This window comes from Ascaphus truei, chromosome 4, assembly GCF_040206685.1.
Source record: "Ascaphus truei isolate aAscTru1 chromosome 4, aAscTru1.hap1, whole genome shotgun sequence".
Lineage (NCBI taxonomy): Eukaryota > Metazoa > Chordata > Amphibia > Anura > Ascaphidae > Ascaphus > Ascaphus truei.
In genome coordinates, this window is record NC_134486.1 from 38093513 (window position 1) to 38110381 (window position 16869).

The 16869-nt window shown below is 42.3% G+C and overlaps 1 protein-coding gene across 1 annotated transcript in view; it reads right to left on the reverse strand.

Annotated features, from left to right (window-relative positions):
* Window positions 1–12092, reverse strand: part of TGFB2 (transforming growth factor beta 2) — a 139569-nt gene extending 127477 nt beyond the window's left edge. Inside the window, exon 1 of the mRNA XM_075595588.1 lies at window positions 10652–12092. Coding sequence (XP_075451703.1) covers window positions 10652–10997 — 346 coding nt within the window. The 5' untranslated portion in view covers window positions 10998–12092. The remainder of the gene's footprint in view (window positions 1–10651) is intronic.
* Between the last annotated feature and the right edge of the window lie 4777 nt (window positions 12093–16869).

Below are 16869 nucleotides of genomic sequence, written 5' to 3' on the forward strand. Positions count from 1 at the left end.
TTGCCATTAGGGAAGTTCCCCAGTCATCCACAGGCTTCTCCCCGTTTGAACTATTGTATGGCCGACATCCAAGGGGCTTACTGGATATAGCCAAAGAAACTTGGGAACACGAGGTTACCCCTTACAGAAGTGTAATAGAGCATGTTGCCCAAATGCAGGACCGCATTGCTGCAGTCCTACCCATAGTGAGGGAACACATGGAGAAAGCTCAAGAAGCACAAAGGAATACATATAATAAGGGTGCTAGGGTCAGAATTTTTTTTCCAGGTGATAGGGTACTAGTTCTGGTTCCCACCGTGGAGAGTAAATTCCTTGCTAAATGGCATGGGCCATATGAGGTCTTGGAAAGAGTGGGAGAAGTAAATTATAGGGTAAGGCAGCCAGGTAGGAGGAAACCTGAGCAAATTTACCATATAAACCTACTCAAGCCCTGGAAAGATAGAGAGGTCTTGTTAACCCTAGTACCCCCAGGTCCGTCAGAGAATCAAGAAACTGACCCAGAGGTTAGCATAGCTGAAACACTGTCCGTGCATCAGAAACGAGAGGTCCAGAGTTTAGTGAGAAGGAACAAAGAAATCTTCTCTACACAGCCAGGTAAAACTAACGTAATTAAACATGACATAGTCTCTGAACCGGGGGTCCGAGTTAACCTTAAACCGTACCGAATCCCAGAGGCCAAGAGAGAGGCTATAAGTTTAGAGGTTAAAAAAATGCTAAAACTAGGCGTAATTGAGGAATCCCAAAGTGGGTGGAACAGCCCTATAGTTTTAGTCCCAAAGCCAGACGGTACAACAAGGTTTTGTAATGACTACCGGAAACTAAACGCGGTGTCAAAATTTGATACTTATCCTATGCCCAGGGTGGATGAACTTGTAGAGAGACTGGGCAAAGCCCGATATCTCACAACCCTAGACCTAACAAAAGGGTACTGGCAGGTTCCCCTCACAGAAAGGGCAAAAGAAAAAACAGCCTTCTCAACCCCAGACGGCCTCTTTCAATATAAGGTGCTGCCTTTTGGCTTACATGGAGCTCCCGCCACATTCCAAAGAATGATGGATAAAATTTTAAAACCACATGTTCGGTACGCTGCCGCCTACCTGGATGATGTGGTAATCCATAGTGAAGATTGGCAGTCCCACCTTCCAAAGGTCCAAGCTGTGCTCGACGCAGTTCGGTCTGCTGGACTAACTGCTAACCCCGCTAAATGCACTATTGGTCTGGAGGAGGCCAAGTATCTGGGGTATTCTATTGGTAGAGGGTTACTCAAACCACAAACACTCAAAGTAGAGGCGATACAAAATTGCCAAGACCAGTCACAAAAAAACAAGTAAGGACCTTTTTGGGGTTAATTGGCTACTATAGGAGGTTTATTCCCAATTTTGCAACTAAGGCAACCCCACTAACCGACCTCACAAAAGCAAGAGGACCGCTAATGGTAAAGTGGTCCCCCGAAGCCGAACAGGCCTTTAGAAGCCTGAAAGAAGCTCTCTGTGCCCAACCAGTGTTGGTCACACCTGACTTCTCCAAAGAGTTCGTAGTCCAAACCGACGCATCTGAGGTAGGGCTGGGGGCGGTACTCTCCCAGGAGTCTCAAGGGGAGGAGCACCCCATCCTTTATTTAAGTAGGAAACTAAATCCCCAGGAGAAAAATTACTCCATAGTCGAGAAAGAGTGTCTCGCAATAAAGTGGGCTGTAGAGACACTCAAGTATTATCTGTTGGGGAGAAAGTTCCGATTGGTCACAGATCATGCACCCCTTACCTGGATGTGTCAAAATAGGGAGAAGAACGCTAGGGTGACCAGGTGGTTCCTAAGCCTACAGCCCTTTAAATTTTCTGTGGAACACAGGTCGGGGCACAAACATGGCAATGCCGACGGGTTGTCAAGGATGCACTCCCTAATATCCATGGTCGCTCACCCCTCGAGGTCTGAGCTGGGGGGGAGGATATGTGACAGAAACCAGGGGTTGGTAATAAACTCCATATACAGGGCTCCCAGGATACTGAACAGTTTCTGTCCTGTCTAAGCTGAACAGGGCAGCCTCGTGGTACAGGCACTCCATTCCACAGTTTGTCTGCTGCCTGTTTTCTGTCACCTGTCATGCTGATTAGAGTTCAGGTATATAAGACCTGTTTCCTGTTTCCTCTGGGCCCCGCCCAAGAGCCTGGAAGGCTGCTGAACTGCAGAGGGGTGAGAAAGCCTCTTTCCCAAATCGCTTCATTCATTCTGTTAGTTTGTCTAAAGACTGCAAAGGTACTTATTTTGTTGGTGGAAGTGGACAAGCCACTTCCAACTCTGAGTCAGGGACATCTAAGTTTAAGTTATCGCTCAGACGAGCAGTTTTTTGTTTGGCTTTGTTTTCTGTTTAAACTGTGGCAGTCTCAGTGCCTGGGACTGAATAAACCAGGCATAGCCTGTTTAAAGGAACAGTACGTGACGTCTCATCATTTAACCTACCCTAAAAGACCGTGTTCTAACAGTCCCGGACAGACGGCGGAGCCCCGGAGTAAGCCGTTTGTCACAATATATATATATATATATATATATATATATATATATACACACACACACACACAGTGGTTGACAAATCACAAAAAAAATCTACTCGCCACACAAAAAAATCTACTCGCCACCTAGTACCAAACGTGTGCTGCTTGGGCCAATATTTACTCGCCCGGGGGTTAAATCCACTCGCCCGGGGCCAGCAAATGTATAGGTTTGTCGAACACTGTATATACATATATATACATATACACACACATATATACATTTACATACACATCACATAAAAAAAAAAAACAACCCTCCTCAATACAAAAAAACACCCCAATTCATATAAAAATACCCCCAAACCCCCCAATACATATACAAATTCCCCCAAGCCTCCCAATACATATAAAAATTCCCCAAGCCCCCCAATACATATACAAATACCCCCAAGCCCCCAATACATATAAAAATACCCACAACCCCCCCCAATACATATAAAAAGACCCCCACCTCCCCAACACGTATTTTAAAAAATCCCACCCCCAATACATATAAAAAAGACCCCCACAATACGTATAAAAAAAAGCCTTACCTTGTGGATGATCAGGCCGGGTCCAGTGGATGTGGGGGCCCGGTGGCCGGCACTGCAAGTTGGGCTTGACATCTGGCCAGGCCGACCCCGACTCTCCCCTCAGCAGCAGCCTGCATTCCTCTATCCCTCTGTCCCACGCCGAGCTACCGACAGGCCTCCCTCCCATGCCGTCACATGCCGGAAGCAGAGAGCACTGACGTCAGAGATGCCCGTCGGCGTGGTACAGAGGGATAGAGTCATGCAGGCTGCTGCTAAGGGAGAGCCGGGGCCCGGCCGCGAGAGGACCAGCAGAAGGGCCTGGCCAGAGGTCGGGCCCAACTTGCAGTGCCGGACAGCCAGGCCCCCCTCCCACCCCCCCATGACTCACCGGGCCCGGGATGCCAACCCCGGCAGACCCACCCTGTTGGCGGCCCTTCTTGTGGAGAATTAATATCAATATGATGGTGATGCTACAAGCTCTGGATATTTATTCATTTATTCACCTGATAGGCTTCTATAACAATGACATGTCAATAATATTTTGTTATAAGCCTGCATTATAAAAAAGGGCAAATGTACAAAACAAGTCTGATATACAGTAGAGTCTCGGTTATCCGACTTAAACGGTACCGATACCGTGGCGGATAACTGAAAATGATGGATAACAAAGAAAGTATTATCCCCCCTTCTCGCTTACCAGCAGCAGAAGAAGAGGGGGACTGCAGACCACAGGAGCTGCACCGTAGAAAGCTGGCGGGCGGAGAACAGGACCATGTCAGCAGAGGAATGGAGTCAAGACAGCGGGCGGCGGCAGCAGTATGAGATGACCATCAGACCCTCTGTGCGGAGCAGGACGCCACAGGAGAACGGCCGGGAAGGAGCGCGCTTAAACACCGGAAGTCAGACACCGGGCAACTTCCGGTAGTATAGCGCGCTCCTCCCCGGACGTTCTTCTATGCCACCCTGCTCCACACACAGGGTCTGATGGTCCTCTCCTGCCTACTTCCACCGCTGCCCGTTGTCTTAACTCCATTCCTCCACTGACATGGTCCTCTTCTCTGGCCGCCAGCTGTCTTCCTCCGGTGGCGCTCCTCTGGTTTGCAGTCCTCTCCTGCCTCCAGTAAGTGAGAAGGGGGTGGGGGGGGGGCATGACGGATAAAATGGAGTGTCGGTTAACAAAAGTAAAATAACTGAGACTCTACGGTAATCAATTTTAGAAAGGTTTGTCACTTAAAATATGTGTGTGTCTTTTAGAAGCGCTGTGGAAATCTATTAATGTACACAGTGGAATTTCATTTTGATGACCCACTTTTAAACATTAAACAAAACCTAAAATACTTTGAGATTAACTCATAAACAGAATATACGACATACGCTTATTAACACAGTATATGACCTGCACAAAATGTTGCCAGGTAGCTTCTCTAAAAATACTGGACACAATGGTGAAAGGTGTGACGCGCTCAAGACACACACACCTCTCACCTCTCTGCTCCATGCTGTTTGCACCTCTCCTTTGCCCCACCTCCAGGCTCCTGACACCTCCTCCTGATTGGCTGCATTACCCACCAGCAGCCAATCAGGATGAAGGAAGCTGCCCAGCCCCCTAGAAGCAGACTTGCTCTCTCCCTACTCGGGGAAATCACACGTCCCCCCCAAGCCGGGGAAATCACACGTCCCCCCCAAGCCGGTCAGGTCACTATGTCCAGAGAGGTAATACCAGACACATACCGTACATGTCCAGTATTACCTCTAATTATTTACTGGACAGTGTCCAAATACAGGACAGTTCGGTTCAATACTGGACACCTGGCAACCCTATACAGTGCACAGCAAAAGTTCCCATAATTTAGAAATAAATGCAATATGTTCAAGGAGCAACTGGAACTGACCATTTCTGTCTCCCCCCAAAAACCCTGCTTGTTGATAAAGTGAATACATTACTATTATACCAAGCTAGTTTAGAATGTTTTCTTGCACTAGGTAAGCACTCAGTATTGCAGTCTGTACAAAGCAATATTCATGCAGAGTTATTTATGCAATGATAGGCTGCACATTAAAATCAAATAACATTATATGACCTATGCAAAATACATTTTGCGGATGGTCTGGCTATTTTCTCCCCCTTAAGTATCTCTAAATATTTCTGAAATATATTATGCGTGTACAAAAGAAGTGTTAGTGTGCTATTCTTAAACAATGCCACGTGTGCCATTTTGAAAGTAATATTATGTTAAAATAAAAAAAAGACAGTATCTGACGCCCTCAGGATTCTCCCAATCACGCATATTTTTTAACCTATTAACAATGTGCCACAAATGTGCAGGAAAAATATGGATGTTCTTAAGTTTGTAACCATTACACTTTATATTAATATGAAAGAAAAAAAAACTAACAGAATATGGTATCCTGTGGATATAAAACCCAATCGGTTCTAGTTTGCCGTAGTATTCACATTCAGGCCCTGAGATTATAACTCCAAACCATGGGTAATGTTAGGACTTTGGTCTTCGAGGTATATTAAACAATCCATTGTTTTATTCTGATAGTATTACATCCAATCAAATTGTAAGCCCTTGGGGGAAGGGATTGTTTCCAATGTTTACTTTTACGTCGGAATCACTTATTTCCAGCACAACGTTTCGGGGGACGCAGCCCCCTTCGTCCGGTAACCCATAAATTACAATCTGATTGGATGCAATACTATCAGAGTATTATAACACATACATTTACTCACAATACTAAATTAAGAGGCATCTAACGTGTGTATGTGCAGCGGAAACCCTTTTACTTATTGATGAGTATATACAAAGAATATTGAGGACAATCAAACTTCACAGATGAAGCTAATGATAGTCCAAGATAGGCCCCAATTGTACGTACTCAAAACATACACTATAGTGCTCTAGTGAAGGGGGATAATTCCCGCTTAAGTGGGCATTATCCCCTATCACAAGAACACTATAGTGAAGGTTTTGAGGGCATACAATTGGACTATCATTCCCTTTATCTGTGAAGGTTGATTGTCCTCAATGTTCTATGTATTTCATTCCCCTAGTGCAGGGGTGTGCAAACTTTTTCATCTGCGCCCCCCTCCCTGCTCTTCCCTTACCCTTTCTCCGGCGTTTTCTGACGTCACAACTTCATGTGACGTTGCATCATCAGTTGATGCCACGTTGCCATGGTGACGCATCGCCAGAAGCCGCCGGAGACAAGGTAAATGAATTACAGAGGCCACGCACATTCCCCCGGTATTTAATTTAAATGCTTTGGGGAAGAGTGTGCGGCCTCTGTAAGCGCCGCACCCCATCCCCCCCCAGAAAATGATGGGCCCCCCAGTTTGCGCCCCCCTGCCCTAGTGCACTACCTCACATGCATTACTGAGGTCAAGCGGGCACTACATTTGGTGAGTGTCTACAAGCAGCCTTGGGATTCCCTGCTGTAAACACCTGCCGGCGCCATAACCAGAAAAAACTATTAAAGGATCTTTATATAAGTGTGTAAAGATAATTTATTATATTATTTTGTCACGTTTATTATTACTGTAAAAGCGCTATACAAATAAAGATATGCATACAATCACTACACACTGTTTTAAGATTAAATGGCTGCTTTTGGTAATACTAGTGTACTCTGTGACACTTGGAAAACCCATAACCTCTACAACTATCCTACTCATAAGCTTTCTCTAGTGTCCCACTAGCTTGCTTCCTGCTAAAGTTATTAATTCTGTTACAATGCTTGGCTTGTACAAACAGTTTTATCTAGTCCCAGGGGTGTGCTGTGTATGAAAAGGAACTCAGTTTGGTGATAAACGGAAAACAATTCTGGATGGGGCCTTTTAAAAACAGTAAATGTGAATGCTGTAATGAAGGAAGTTTCCATGCCTTACAGATATGTTAAATAGTCATTTGAGGTGGAAGGATGCAAGAAAAATGTTGAGATCTCAAACGTAACACACAGGGGCAATATATTACCAGATTTCAAGTACGTGTCTCTAATAGTTGAAGGGAAATTTAGTATTAGACTTTGATTTGCACTGGAACAAGATAAGACCATTGTTTGAGACTGAAGACTAGATCGGTACTACACCTACTAAGCTTTACAATTGTATATCCCCAATTAAAATAACTTGACAAAAAGAAAGACGATACTTTATTTTATAAACTATCACTAAACACAGCATAATCATAATGTCTTGAACCTATTTCTAACAGCAAATGAAAAGACTGATCTGAACTAATCAAATCTTCCTTAGATGTTGACACTATTATATACATCCAATAAATGTCTTCACTAAAATTCAGACAAGGAGATTGGAATCTTGCCAAATCTATTCATATTAACTATATTTATATAATACAGTTGGCCAGGGATAATATTTAAGCCAAATAATGCCTAGGGTTATATACAATATCGTTAATAGTTTTGCTTTCAAATCTCAGCGCTGCTAAAAATATCTTCTAAAATGTCTTACAAAGAGCTATCAGCAGTGCGATATATAGCTCCTTACAATGAGTATAATTAGAACATATTTGTAATAGCTGAGATGTAGTGGATCACTGCATGCTAATAACTTGGTCTTTCCCATCCCTTCAATTTCATCTTTTGACCTTGCCATGCAAGTAACACCACTTTTTTCTTTTTATTATATGGAACTGATTGAAACACTTTCCAGCAATCAGATTGACATGAGGTTCCACATACAGTATGTGAGAAGAAACCAAGAGAACAACGTATCAAACAAACTATTTCATGAAGTGGAACGTACTGGATCTCAATTAATTTGCAGTCAAATCTTCTTTCATGCATCTTACTTCAACAATAGAAAGTCAAAGCGTACATAGTTTAATGAAACTGCTTTTCATTCTGTAAAGTCATAGTTGATGCCTGACGTGCCCGTGGTGCCATAGTTGTTTGGAGTTAAGATAAGTAGGATACAGGTAGTTTTATTGCATTTTTTTTTTTTACCGTTCCCCATACAACAATGCAGTAATGGAAAGTTATCCTCATCTTACACTCAGCAAATGCAAAGTATTGCATGAAATGTTAGCTGAAATCTGATTGCAAACTTCTGATGCTCTCTATTGGTAGATGTGGTACCTGCAACTTGATTTAATAATGTCAGCCTTCTCAAGTTATGGAAGTTTGTCACTATTTATATTAACTTTGTCAAAATATTGGTTAGTTTCAGGGTTTTTTTTTCTGCTCTGAAAAAAAAACATGTTGCACTGAACAAAAACGTATCATCGTGTTACATGTATCTACAAGTGTTATATCATACATAAATTTGTCAATTACAGTGCAGTCTCGACAATAATTTCCACATGTGAAGAGAGAAATACAAAATGATCTGAACTATTTTGAGATTAGAGCTAATTATCATGATGAAAACCTTTACTCGAAAATAGGTATTTGGCTTCAGAATTTTACAGGCTTGTTCCCCAAGGACAGAAAAGGGTGGAGCATATTTATGTGTGCACAATTGTATGTACATTATTTATCTAGTGCCAACAATTTAAGCAGCACTTTACAACATTACAATAGAAAGTAAATACATGACAAACAATGGGAATAAGTGTGACAGGTAAATGACAACGTAAGACAAAAGGGGATCATTTATCATTGTTCTTATTAATTATGCCATTATAGAAATGCTAACATATCATAGCATAGGTGTCTTAAATCCTTGATGGTGTCATTAAACAATGCAAGAGTGAAAGGCAGCTGTAAGGAGTGTGTGGCAGACACAGTGGCTGGGATTCTGTCAAATGCATGCAGCAGAACAACAACTTGTTAAAAATAAAAGGTGTAATTAGAAACTCTTGTGTTATGTGAACTACAAAGGTTCCTATATTGTTTGTCTAAAACGTTGCTTTGGGTTTCTGTAATTGAATTTAATCAAATATGAAGACAGACGCAAAAAAAAAAAAAAAGATTTATGTAATCACTGCCTAAGAGTATATTCTGCAGATGTAATGGAAATATGTGCATCGGCTTCTCCCAATTATAAAATGTAATTCCATATGAGTAACTTTATCTATACATGTCAGTTATATCACATCATGTCTTTGTGCTTGACACAGAGACTTTCCATCCATCCTGGACATAACAGACTTCTCTTGAACGCCCAATAAATATCACAAAATCAGATCCACTATAAACTTGGCAACTGAATGAATGCGCTTTCATTGAAAGATAGTATCAAGAGATACTAGGACCTTTTAGAGAATAAGATAATAAAACATAGCCAATTGGCAACAAATAACTATAGGCTTAGTAAAGGCAGCATTTTAAAAAAAGTGTGCCTTCCCAGATGTATGGAGTGAAAGTTCTGTATATGGCTACCATCATAAACAATGCTGAGTAAGTACAGTAAGCCAGAGCAGAGCTTCATTCTGGGTGACCTCACAATCACCCTACACACCACAATACTCTTGGTGTATATGGGAATGACAGTGCTGTGAGGGGGAGTTGGGAGGGCAGGGAGAAGTCCCCAAATTGAAGCAGAGTTGGATTCATTTAGATGTTAAATCATCTGCAATTTTTTTCCACATCCCTCTTTAAGCAAAGGTCTTTTAACCCCTTTGCTGCCAGGAGAGCTAGTGATGCATTATAAACCTGACACCCCCTCCTCCCCACCCCTTTTTACTCCTCCCACCCCCCCCCCCCGTATTTTTCTTTTTAGTATCCAACACAACAAAACCCAATACAAATATTTGTACAAAAAAGAAGAAGCTGATCTCAGCTGAATAACAGTGTTGAAAGAGCAGTGCATACTCAAACTTATTTTGGAGGCAGGAGGCATTTTTCATGCCTTTCACTGACCATCAAGATCTCGAACTTGGATATTTGTCCTCACTACCTCCCATCTGTCCCTCGCTACCTCCATATTTGATGCTAGTAACTGGGAAAACCTCAAGATGACACCTCCAATGGCAATTATAAAGCTTTCCCTCTGCTTGAGGAGTGGTAGCTTTGACAAATAGGCAAACAACCACCTTTCCAATGTCCTGGGGCATATACTGACCAGTGCTACCCTTCAACTTCCAAAAAGCGTTCAGTGTGTGCCAACACCCAACAGCAACTAGGTGCCATGCTCACAAACACCGGGTGGCATAAGGGAGGCATGAACACATCTTTATTGACTGTATGGGAAACCAAGAAATGACAGCACTGGAAGGATGACTTTGACCGCTAAACCTGCACAAAGAGGTTAAGAAACAGCACCATTTGGCCACCTTCAGGGAACACAATAAGAGATACGGTAGCATTACATATATATTGACCTTTTTTTCTGAAGAGTAGTAGAATATGTGTGTGAAGGGAGTGGGGCACACACTTACCTAGTATAGAACAGACTACTGGAGAGTGTGCTGCTATCAGAGTACCTATGAGGTACTGTACAAAAATAACAAAGGTATAGGCACACCATAAAAATGCAAACAAAATGTTTTATGTTATTGGGCCAACCTTTCGGCTACCCTCTGGAGCCTTGATAAAGTCTCCAGAGGGCACACTTTCAAGAAGAACGAATTCCAACCCACACATCCCATAGGTACTCCCCCAGCTAGGATAGCGGTCACTTACTTTCAGAGGAGTAATAGGGCAGCATATCTATTTTGTAAACCTCTTTGGCGTAGTACTCCTCGTCAGTCCTTTCCCTCTCGCATGAGTTGTCTCTCTGGTTGGCTTTCTCCTGCAACAAGTCCCTGGTGCTGTTATAGATGGAGATCACATCCTGGGACACCTCCTCGGGCTCCGGGTACTCCTCCGGGGGGCTGTTGAGCTTGAGCTTGCTCAAGATCTGTCCCCTGATAGCCTCAATCCTCTTCCTCATGAACTGATCCATGTCTAGGGTACTGCAGGTAGACAAGCTGAGAGCCACGGTGGCCAGATCCAGGGTCAGAAAAACGCTAAGGAAATAGTAGTGCATTTTCTTATTTTTGTTTTATATTTATGTAAAAAAAAAAAAAATTAAAAAAAAATTAACTACTGATAGATGTATAAAAAAAATTATAATAATAATAAAATGTGCAAATGATTGTAAAAAAAATGCAACATTAAAAAAAGTCACCGACGTATTATAAAACGTAGAAAAAAAACTAATTCAGCAGACGAATCAAAATATAAAAAGTGGGTGGGGGGGAAATGACAACAAGGTTGTTTGGTGGCAGAGTTAAATGTCCAGGGAGGGTGGCGAAGTCCTGAAGGTGATAGATTGCCAGGCAGTGTCAGTAAGAAACTAAACTCCGATCCGCAGCAACATCAAGTGCAGAGCTGGGGTGGTGGAAAAGAAACCTCCAAATCACCTACAAGAATACCAGCTCCGAGTTAAGACGCAGGGGGGGGGGGGGGGGGGGGGGGTATATACACGTGTATGCAGGGGAAGGGAGATTCTGTGAACAAATAGGCAGCTAAGGGATTTCTATCCCCCCCTCCCTGTGAGACTGAGCCAGAGACCAGGCGATCCGACGTGTCCTGCAGACTGCATCCAGCAACCTTCTGCTACTGCAGTCCTGAGCTCCCACTTGTGTTGGCTCCCTCCGGCTGCGGGGATACACACGCACAGGGAAAGCAGCTCCTGAGCCTGAGCGCAGAGGTTGCAACATTAACAGCCAGCTGGAGGAGGCAGGGGCTGCTTCACAGCTGCAACTGTCCCTCTCTCGCTCAAGCAGCCGCTGCAGACATGCAACAAAGTATCTTTCTCTCTCGGTGTCAACAGGCACAAAGTATCAAGTCGTGGTGGAGAGCTGCTGGCTGCTTCTATGTAGTTAAAGTGCAGACCGTTATGCACAGAGCACAGCCTCCTCCATCCCCTCCTGTGCATCAGCCTCTCTGTCACTGCTCTGCCTGGGAAACTTGGCCAGCAGCAGATAACATCACGGTCTTGCAGGGGCAGGGAGAGAGGTTTATAAAGGTCTCACTGAAACCACGTGTTTGCCTTCAACAAAGTGACGTGCTGGTTGCTGCTCAGCGGAGGATTCCTGGGGTAGAGGACTGCTGTTTATTAATGCGGAGTGCCCTGGGGATACAATGCAGCTATAAGAGGGCTGGCGGGGGTGGGTTTGCAGCCTCTGCACAGTGCCAGCCCAGCGTCAAGGTGTCAGGGGGGCTCAGCATATGGGCTGCTTGTGGGATATTGCTGAATGTGCGCCGTGATGGCAAATACAAAGGGAGGTATTTACTTGTATATAGTTGCTGGTAGTATTATTCTTCAGCTCATACAATGCTGTTGATTGAAATAAATCCATTCTGAACACCATCTAAGGTTTCATATCATTTCATAAAACCTATGTGCATATGAGTGTGTGTTCTTATCTGATTTTAAAATACATCAAATTGTTAATCATACTGACAGATTATTCCAATTTATCAGGAAGGCTCTGAATTGTACTTGAAAAATGTACAATTTCTGTAATGTTTTTCAACTTGTTTTTTTTTTAAACTTTCTCCATGAAAATATTCAATTGAAGTTTTAGAATCTCTCCCCCTCTCCCCACATGTTCACCCAAAATGTTATTTTAAAACAGTATGATTAGGATTTGCTATCAAAAGTCTTGGAAAGCGCGTCAATTTATGTCTCTGTGCAAGTTCCACCAACAGTGCCCCCCCAATTTCTAGAACCCCTCTCCCCACTCTCTTCCCCCTTCTCTCGCTCTTCCTCCATTTCTCTCTCACATCTCTCTCTTTGTGAATTTCTCTCTCCCATTTCCCCCTTCTCTCTCTCTACTCTTTCTCATTCTCCCTCTCTCCTACACCTTCCTTTCCCTGTTTCACTTTCCCCTCTTTCTCGCACTCTCATCCTCTCTCACTCCCCCACTCTGCTTTCTCCTCCCCGGGCCCTACAAGTGGAGTTGGGTGGGGGGTCCGTCGTGGGGATTGATGGAGGCCTAACTAAGCGGCTGATAACGGAATGTGGCCTGGAAGAAGTCTAAAGTCACCCCCTTATCAGTTGGCTTGTCTTCTATAGCTGGATCTCAGTGCCCATTCTGCACCTCCTATTAGGCTGCGCCTGGGGCAGCTCCCATACTCACCTTGTGCGTGTGCGCATCATCTTCAGGTGTTGTTGACCTACTGCTGAATGGAGGCCCCGCCAATGATCTTCTTGATACTTTAGTCGCTAGCCTCTCTTCTCCGTGTTGCTCCAACACATTTTTTTGATTCCTTCCCATCCCAATATACTGTGGCGAGAAAAAGTTTGTGAAGCACTTAGGATTTTCACATAGTTCAAACACAAAATGTTATTAGATCTAAATCTAAGTCCTAATAATAGACAAAGATAAACTGATTAAACAAATTACACAAAAATATGATACTTTTTCAACATTTATTTATCCACAAATGATTAAACATTCAATATCCATGTGTGAAAAAGTATGTGAACCTATAGTTTCAGTACCTGGTGGCGCCCCCTTGAGCAGCAATAATTTCAACTAAGTGTTTCCTGTAACTGCAGGTCAGTCTCTCACATCGGTTTGAGGAATTTTGGTGCATTCCTCCTTACAGAACTGCTTCAACTCAGTGACATTTGAAGGCTTACTTGCAAGGACAGCTCGCTTCAGGTCTTGCCACAACATTTTGATTGGGTTTAGGTCCGGACTTTGACTAGGCCATTCTAAAATGCAGATCTTCTTCTGCAGCCATTCTTTTGTAGATCTGATTGTATGTTTAGAATCATTGTCTTGCTGCATGACCCACTTTCGTTTCAGTTTAAGCTCACAGACGGATGATTCATTCTACTCTAGAATTTTCTGATACAATACAGAATTCATGGTTGTGTCAATGATGGCAAGCCATCCAGGTCCTGAGACAGCAAAGCAGCCCCAAACCATCACACTCCCACCACCGTGCTTGATGGTTAGAATGAGGTTCTTCTGTAGGATAGCAGGTTTGGTTTTCGCCAAACATAACATAACATTTCTCATTGAGGCCAAAAAGCTCTACCTTTGACTCGTCTGTCCAGAGAACATTGTTCCAGAAGTCTTGGGGATCATCTATGGGCTCTTTGGCAAACTTCAGATGGCAGCAATGTTCTTTTTAGAGAGCAGTGGTTTCCTCCTGGCTATCTTTCCATGAACACCATTCTTGTTCAGTCTTTTTCTGATACAGTAGTTGAGTTATGAACACTCATATTAGCCAAGAGAGTGGCCTGCAGATCCTTGAATGGTACTCTGGTTTTGTTTGTTCTTAGAGAGATTTTGGTAAGACGACTGCTCCTGGGTAGAGTTACTGTGGTCTTGAACTTTCGCCATTTGTTTGACAGTGGAGCTCCAAATCCTTAGAAATTGTTGTGTAACCCTTTCTAGACTGAGGAGCATCAATAACTGACTTTCTGTGGTCCTCAGAGATTTCCTTTGATTGTGGCATGACGTGTTTCCACACACCTGTATGGCGGAGACCAAACTTACAAAGAGTCTGATCTTTATATAGGGTGGGGCCTCCCAAATTATCACCTAAACATCTACCTAATTATTTAAACACCTGATTCTAATGACACCCTTTAATTTAGCTGATAAAACCAGGGTTTCACTTACTTTTTCACATACCCTGATTCATAATGACTCATTGTTTGTCTAATTCATTCATCATTTTGTTTCAAAAGAGATGGAATTGGTTAATAAAACAGATATTTAAGAAAAGATTGGTTTTGATTGAAGAAGGTTATGTAAAAACGATGGAATTTCTGTAGTTATAATTGCGGCTCACAAACCTTTTCTTGCCACGGTATATACCGTATTATAGAGAGACTGAGAAGAACAATTGAAGTGCTATACTCACTAATATATTTTGGTACTACGCTGAATATCAATAAAATGTATTCAAACTTAGTTTAATTCACTTTACTTTATTTAAATTTAAAACCAGTTGCCATTACAGTATTGTACCAGTATTATTGCTTTGTGGCACAGACATGCTCCCTTGGGGGGCCCTCTGACACGTTTTTCAGTAGCACCCCACTTTTTAAATGGCTATATTTGTTGTCTAAGGCAAATATCTTGACCAACAACGGATTTTGTACCTGTTAACATACAGACACTGTGGCCCATAATAACCCATAAACGTAGTGTGTCTGTTATTAATGAACTTATAAAATAATGCATTACGCTGATTTTTCTCACTGGTGAAATATTCTATTATGAGATAAAATAATTGCAAACTCTGTTGCTTATGGAACACAGTCAGTGGGGTTTATTAGAAATCTCCTACACGCATGCACAGCATTGTACAGCTATGTGAGATGAAAGAGCTCACATATCTAACAATACATATAGTCAAATCTATTTCTACCAGCAACAGCTGAGTTTTGCTAGTCACTTGGGAAGGCAAGCAGCAGGGTTAAAAACAGGGTTGAACTTTTCATTCTCTCTGCAAAGAGGAGGGCTGTTTCCTCACAAAATGTTGTGTACCATAGAAGATAAAGGGGCCTAGCCAAGCACTATTGAACTACTACTCAATGTTTGCATTGGCACAGCTTTTCGCACTGGGGAATCTTGCACCAGAATTGCAGACTAACCAGCCCACTGTTGCTGTGGATACAAGCAATGAAGAGTCTTCCCAAAAGAAAGAGTACGAACTTACATCTTAAAGAAAAGTCTGTATTTCTTTATTTTTTTGCCAGGAATTTTGCTGCATTGTTGTCTGGAAAAAAAAACCAAACAACAAAACAGTGAGACCAATATTGCCAAATGAGACTTTAATTAACATTGCTATAAAATGTATACTGTCTTGTACTTTTAAAACTTCAGGAGTTCCTAGCACTGGTGGTTGAGAAAGTATTTGATGACACATCAACTATTTAATGCTGTCTGCTCAAACCTTTCTTTTTCTGTAGCACTGAAAGTTGGCACCTCAACTTACAACAATATTGAAGGGAAACTAGATTTGAATTGGCGGCCTTCACATTGCTTCAGTTATTCCACATTACAAATTCCTACTGATCAGTTATAAAACGAAGGATATGTTTCACAATAGGAAAGAATGGGAAGCATTTTCATTTATTAAATCAATATTGTGTATATTTTTTTTTTAATCATTTAAAATGTGTTCTCTTTCCAGTGGCCAGTTCCTCTCTTGTGTTATAACTAAAACGGAAAGAATTCTTCTAGACATCAAACATCCTCTGTTTGAAAGGCAAATTAGTGACTAGACGATTGGAGATTCCGTCCAGATTAATGTAGACAGAAGATTAACAGCTCAGCTCAGACATTCTGTAAGATGCATTGAAGAGTGGTTTCACAAGTGAACGAATAACACCTTACACATAATACCACATTAGCGGCGGCAGTGTATGCAGAGATGTCCGGACAATAATGCAAGCATCATTCACTTGTAACTATAAACTGCTTACAATGTAATTGTTTGTTATTGAGGTAAAAAAAGACAACATGGCCTGGCTTGGATCAAACATACTAGGCACTGAACTGGGATATTGCATCTATGAGCCAGTGCCTTTAATTATTTTACTATCTGGTACTATTTTACTTACTTACCTTTTATTGGCATGAAAGGATGTGAGACTGTAAACATAAAAGGCCATTGTATTAAGCACTGCTACTCCACAAGACACCTTCCAGCACAGTTGAGTCAATATGTCCCATTTAAGTAAATGGCATGGAAGGAGTTTTATGGGAAGGAGTTTGACTTCCTACATATGACCCCTTCCCTTTAAGAGGGCTGCAACGTTGCTTCCAGCAGGATGAGAGCAAAATCAAACATATATGAAGAAGCGTAACGCTTGATATCACTCAAAAAATTACATTACAAAAATAAAATCTGTTTTGCAGTGAGAGCAGCAAAGGGTCTGT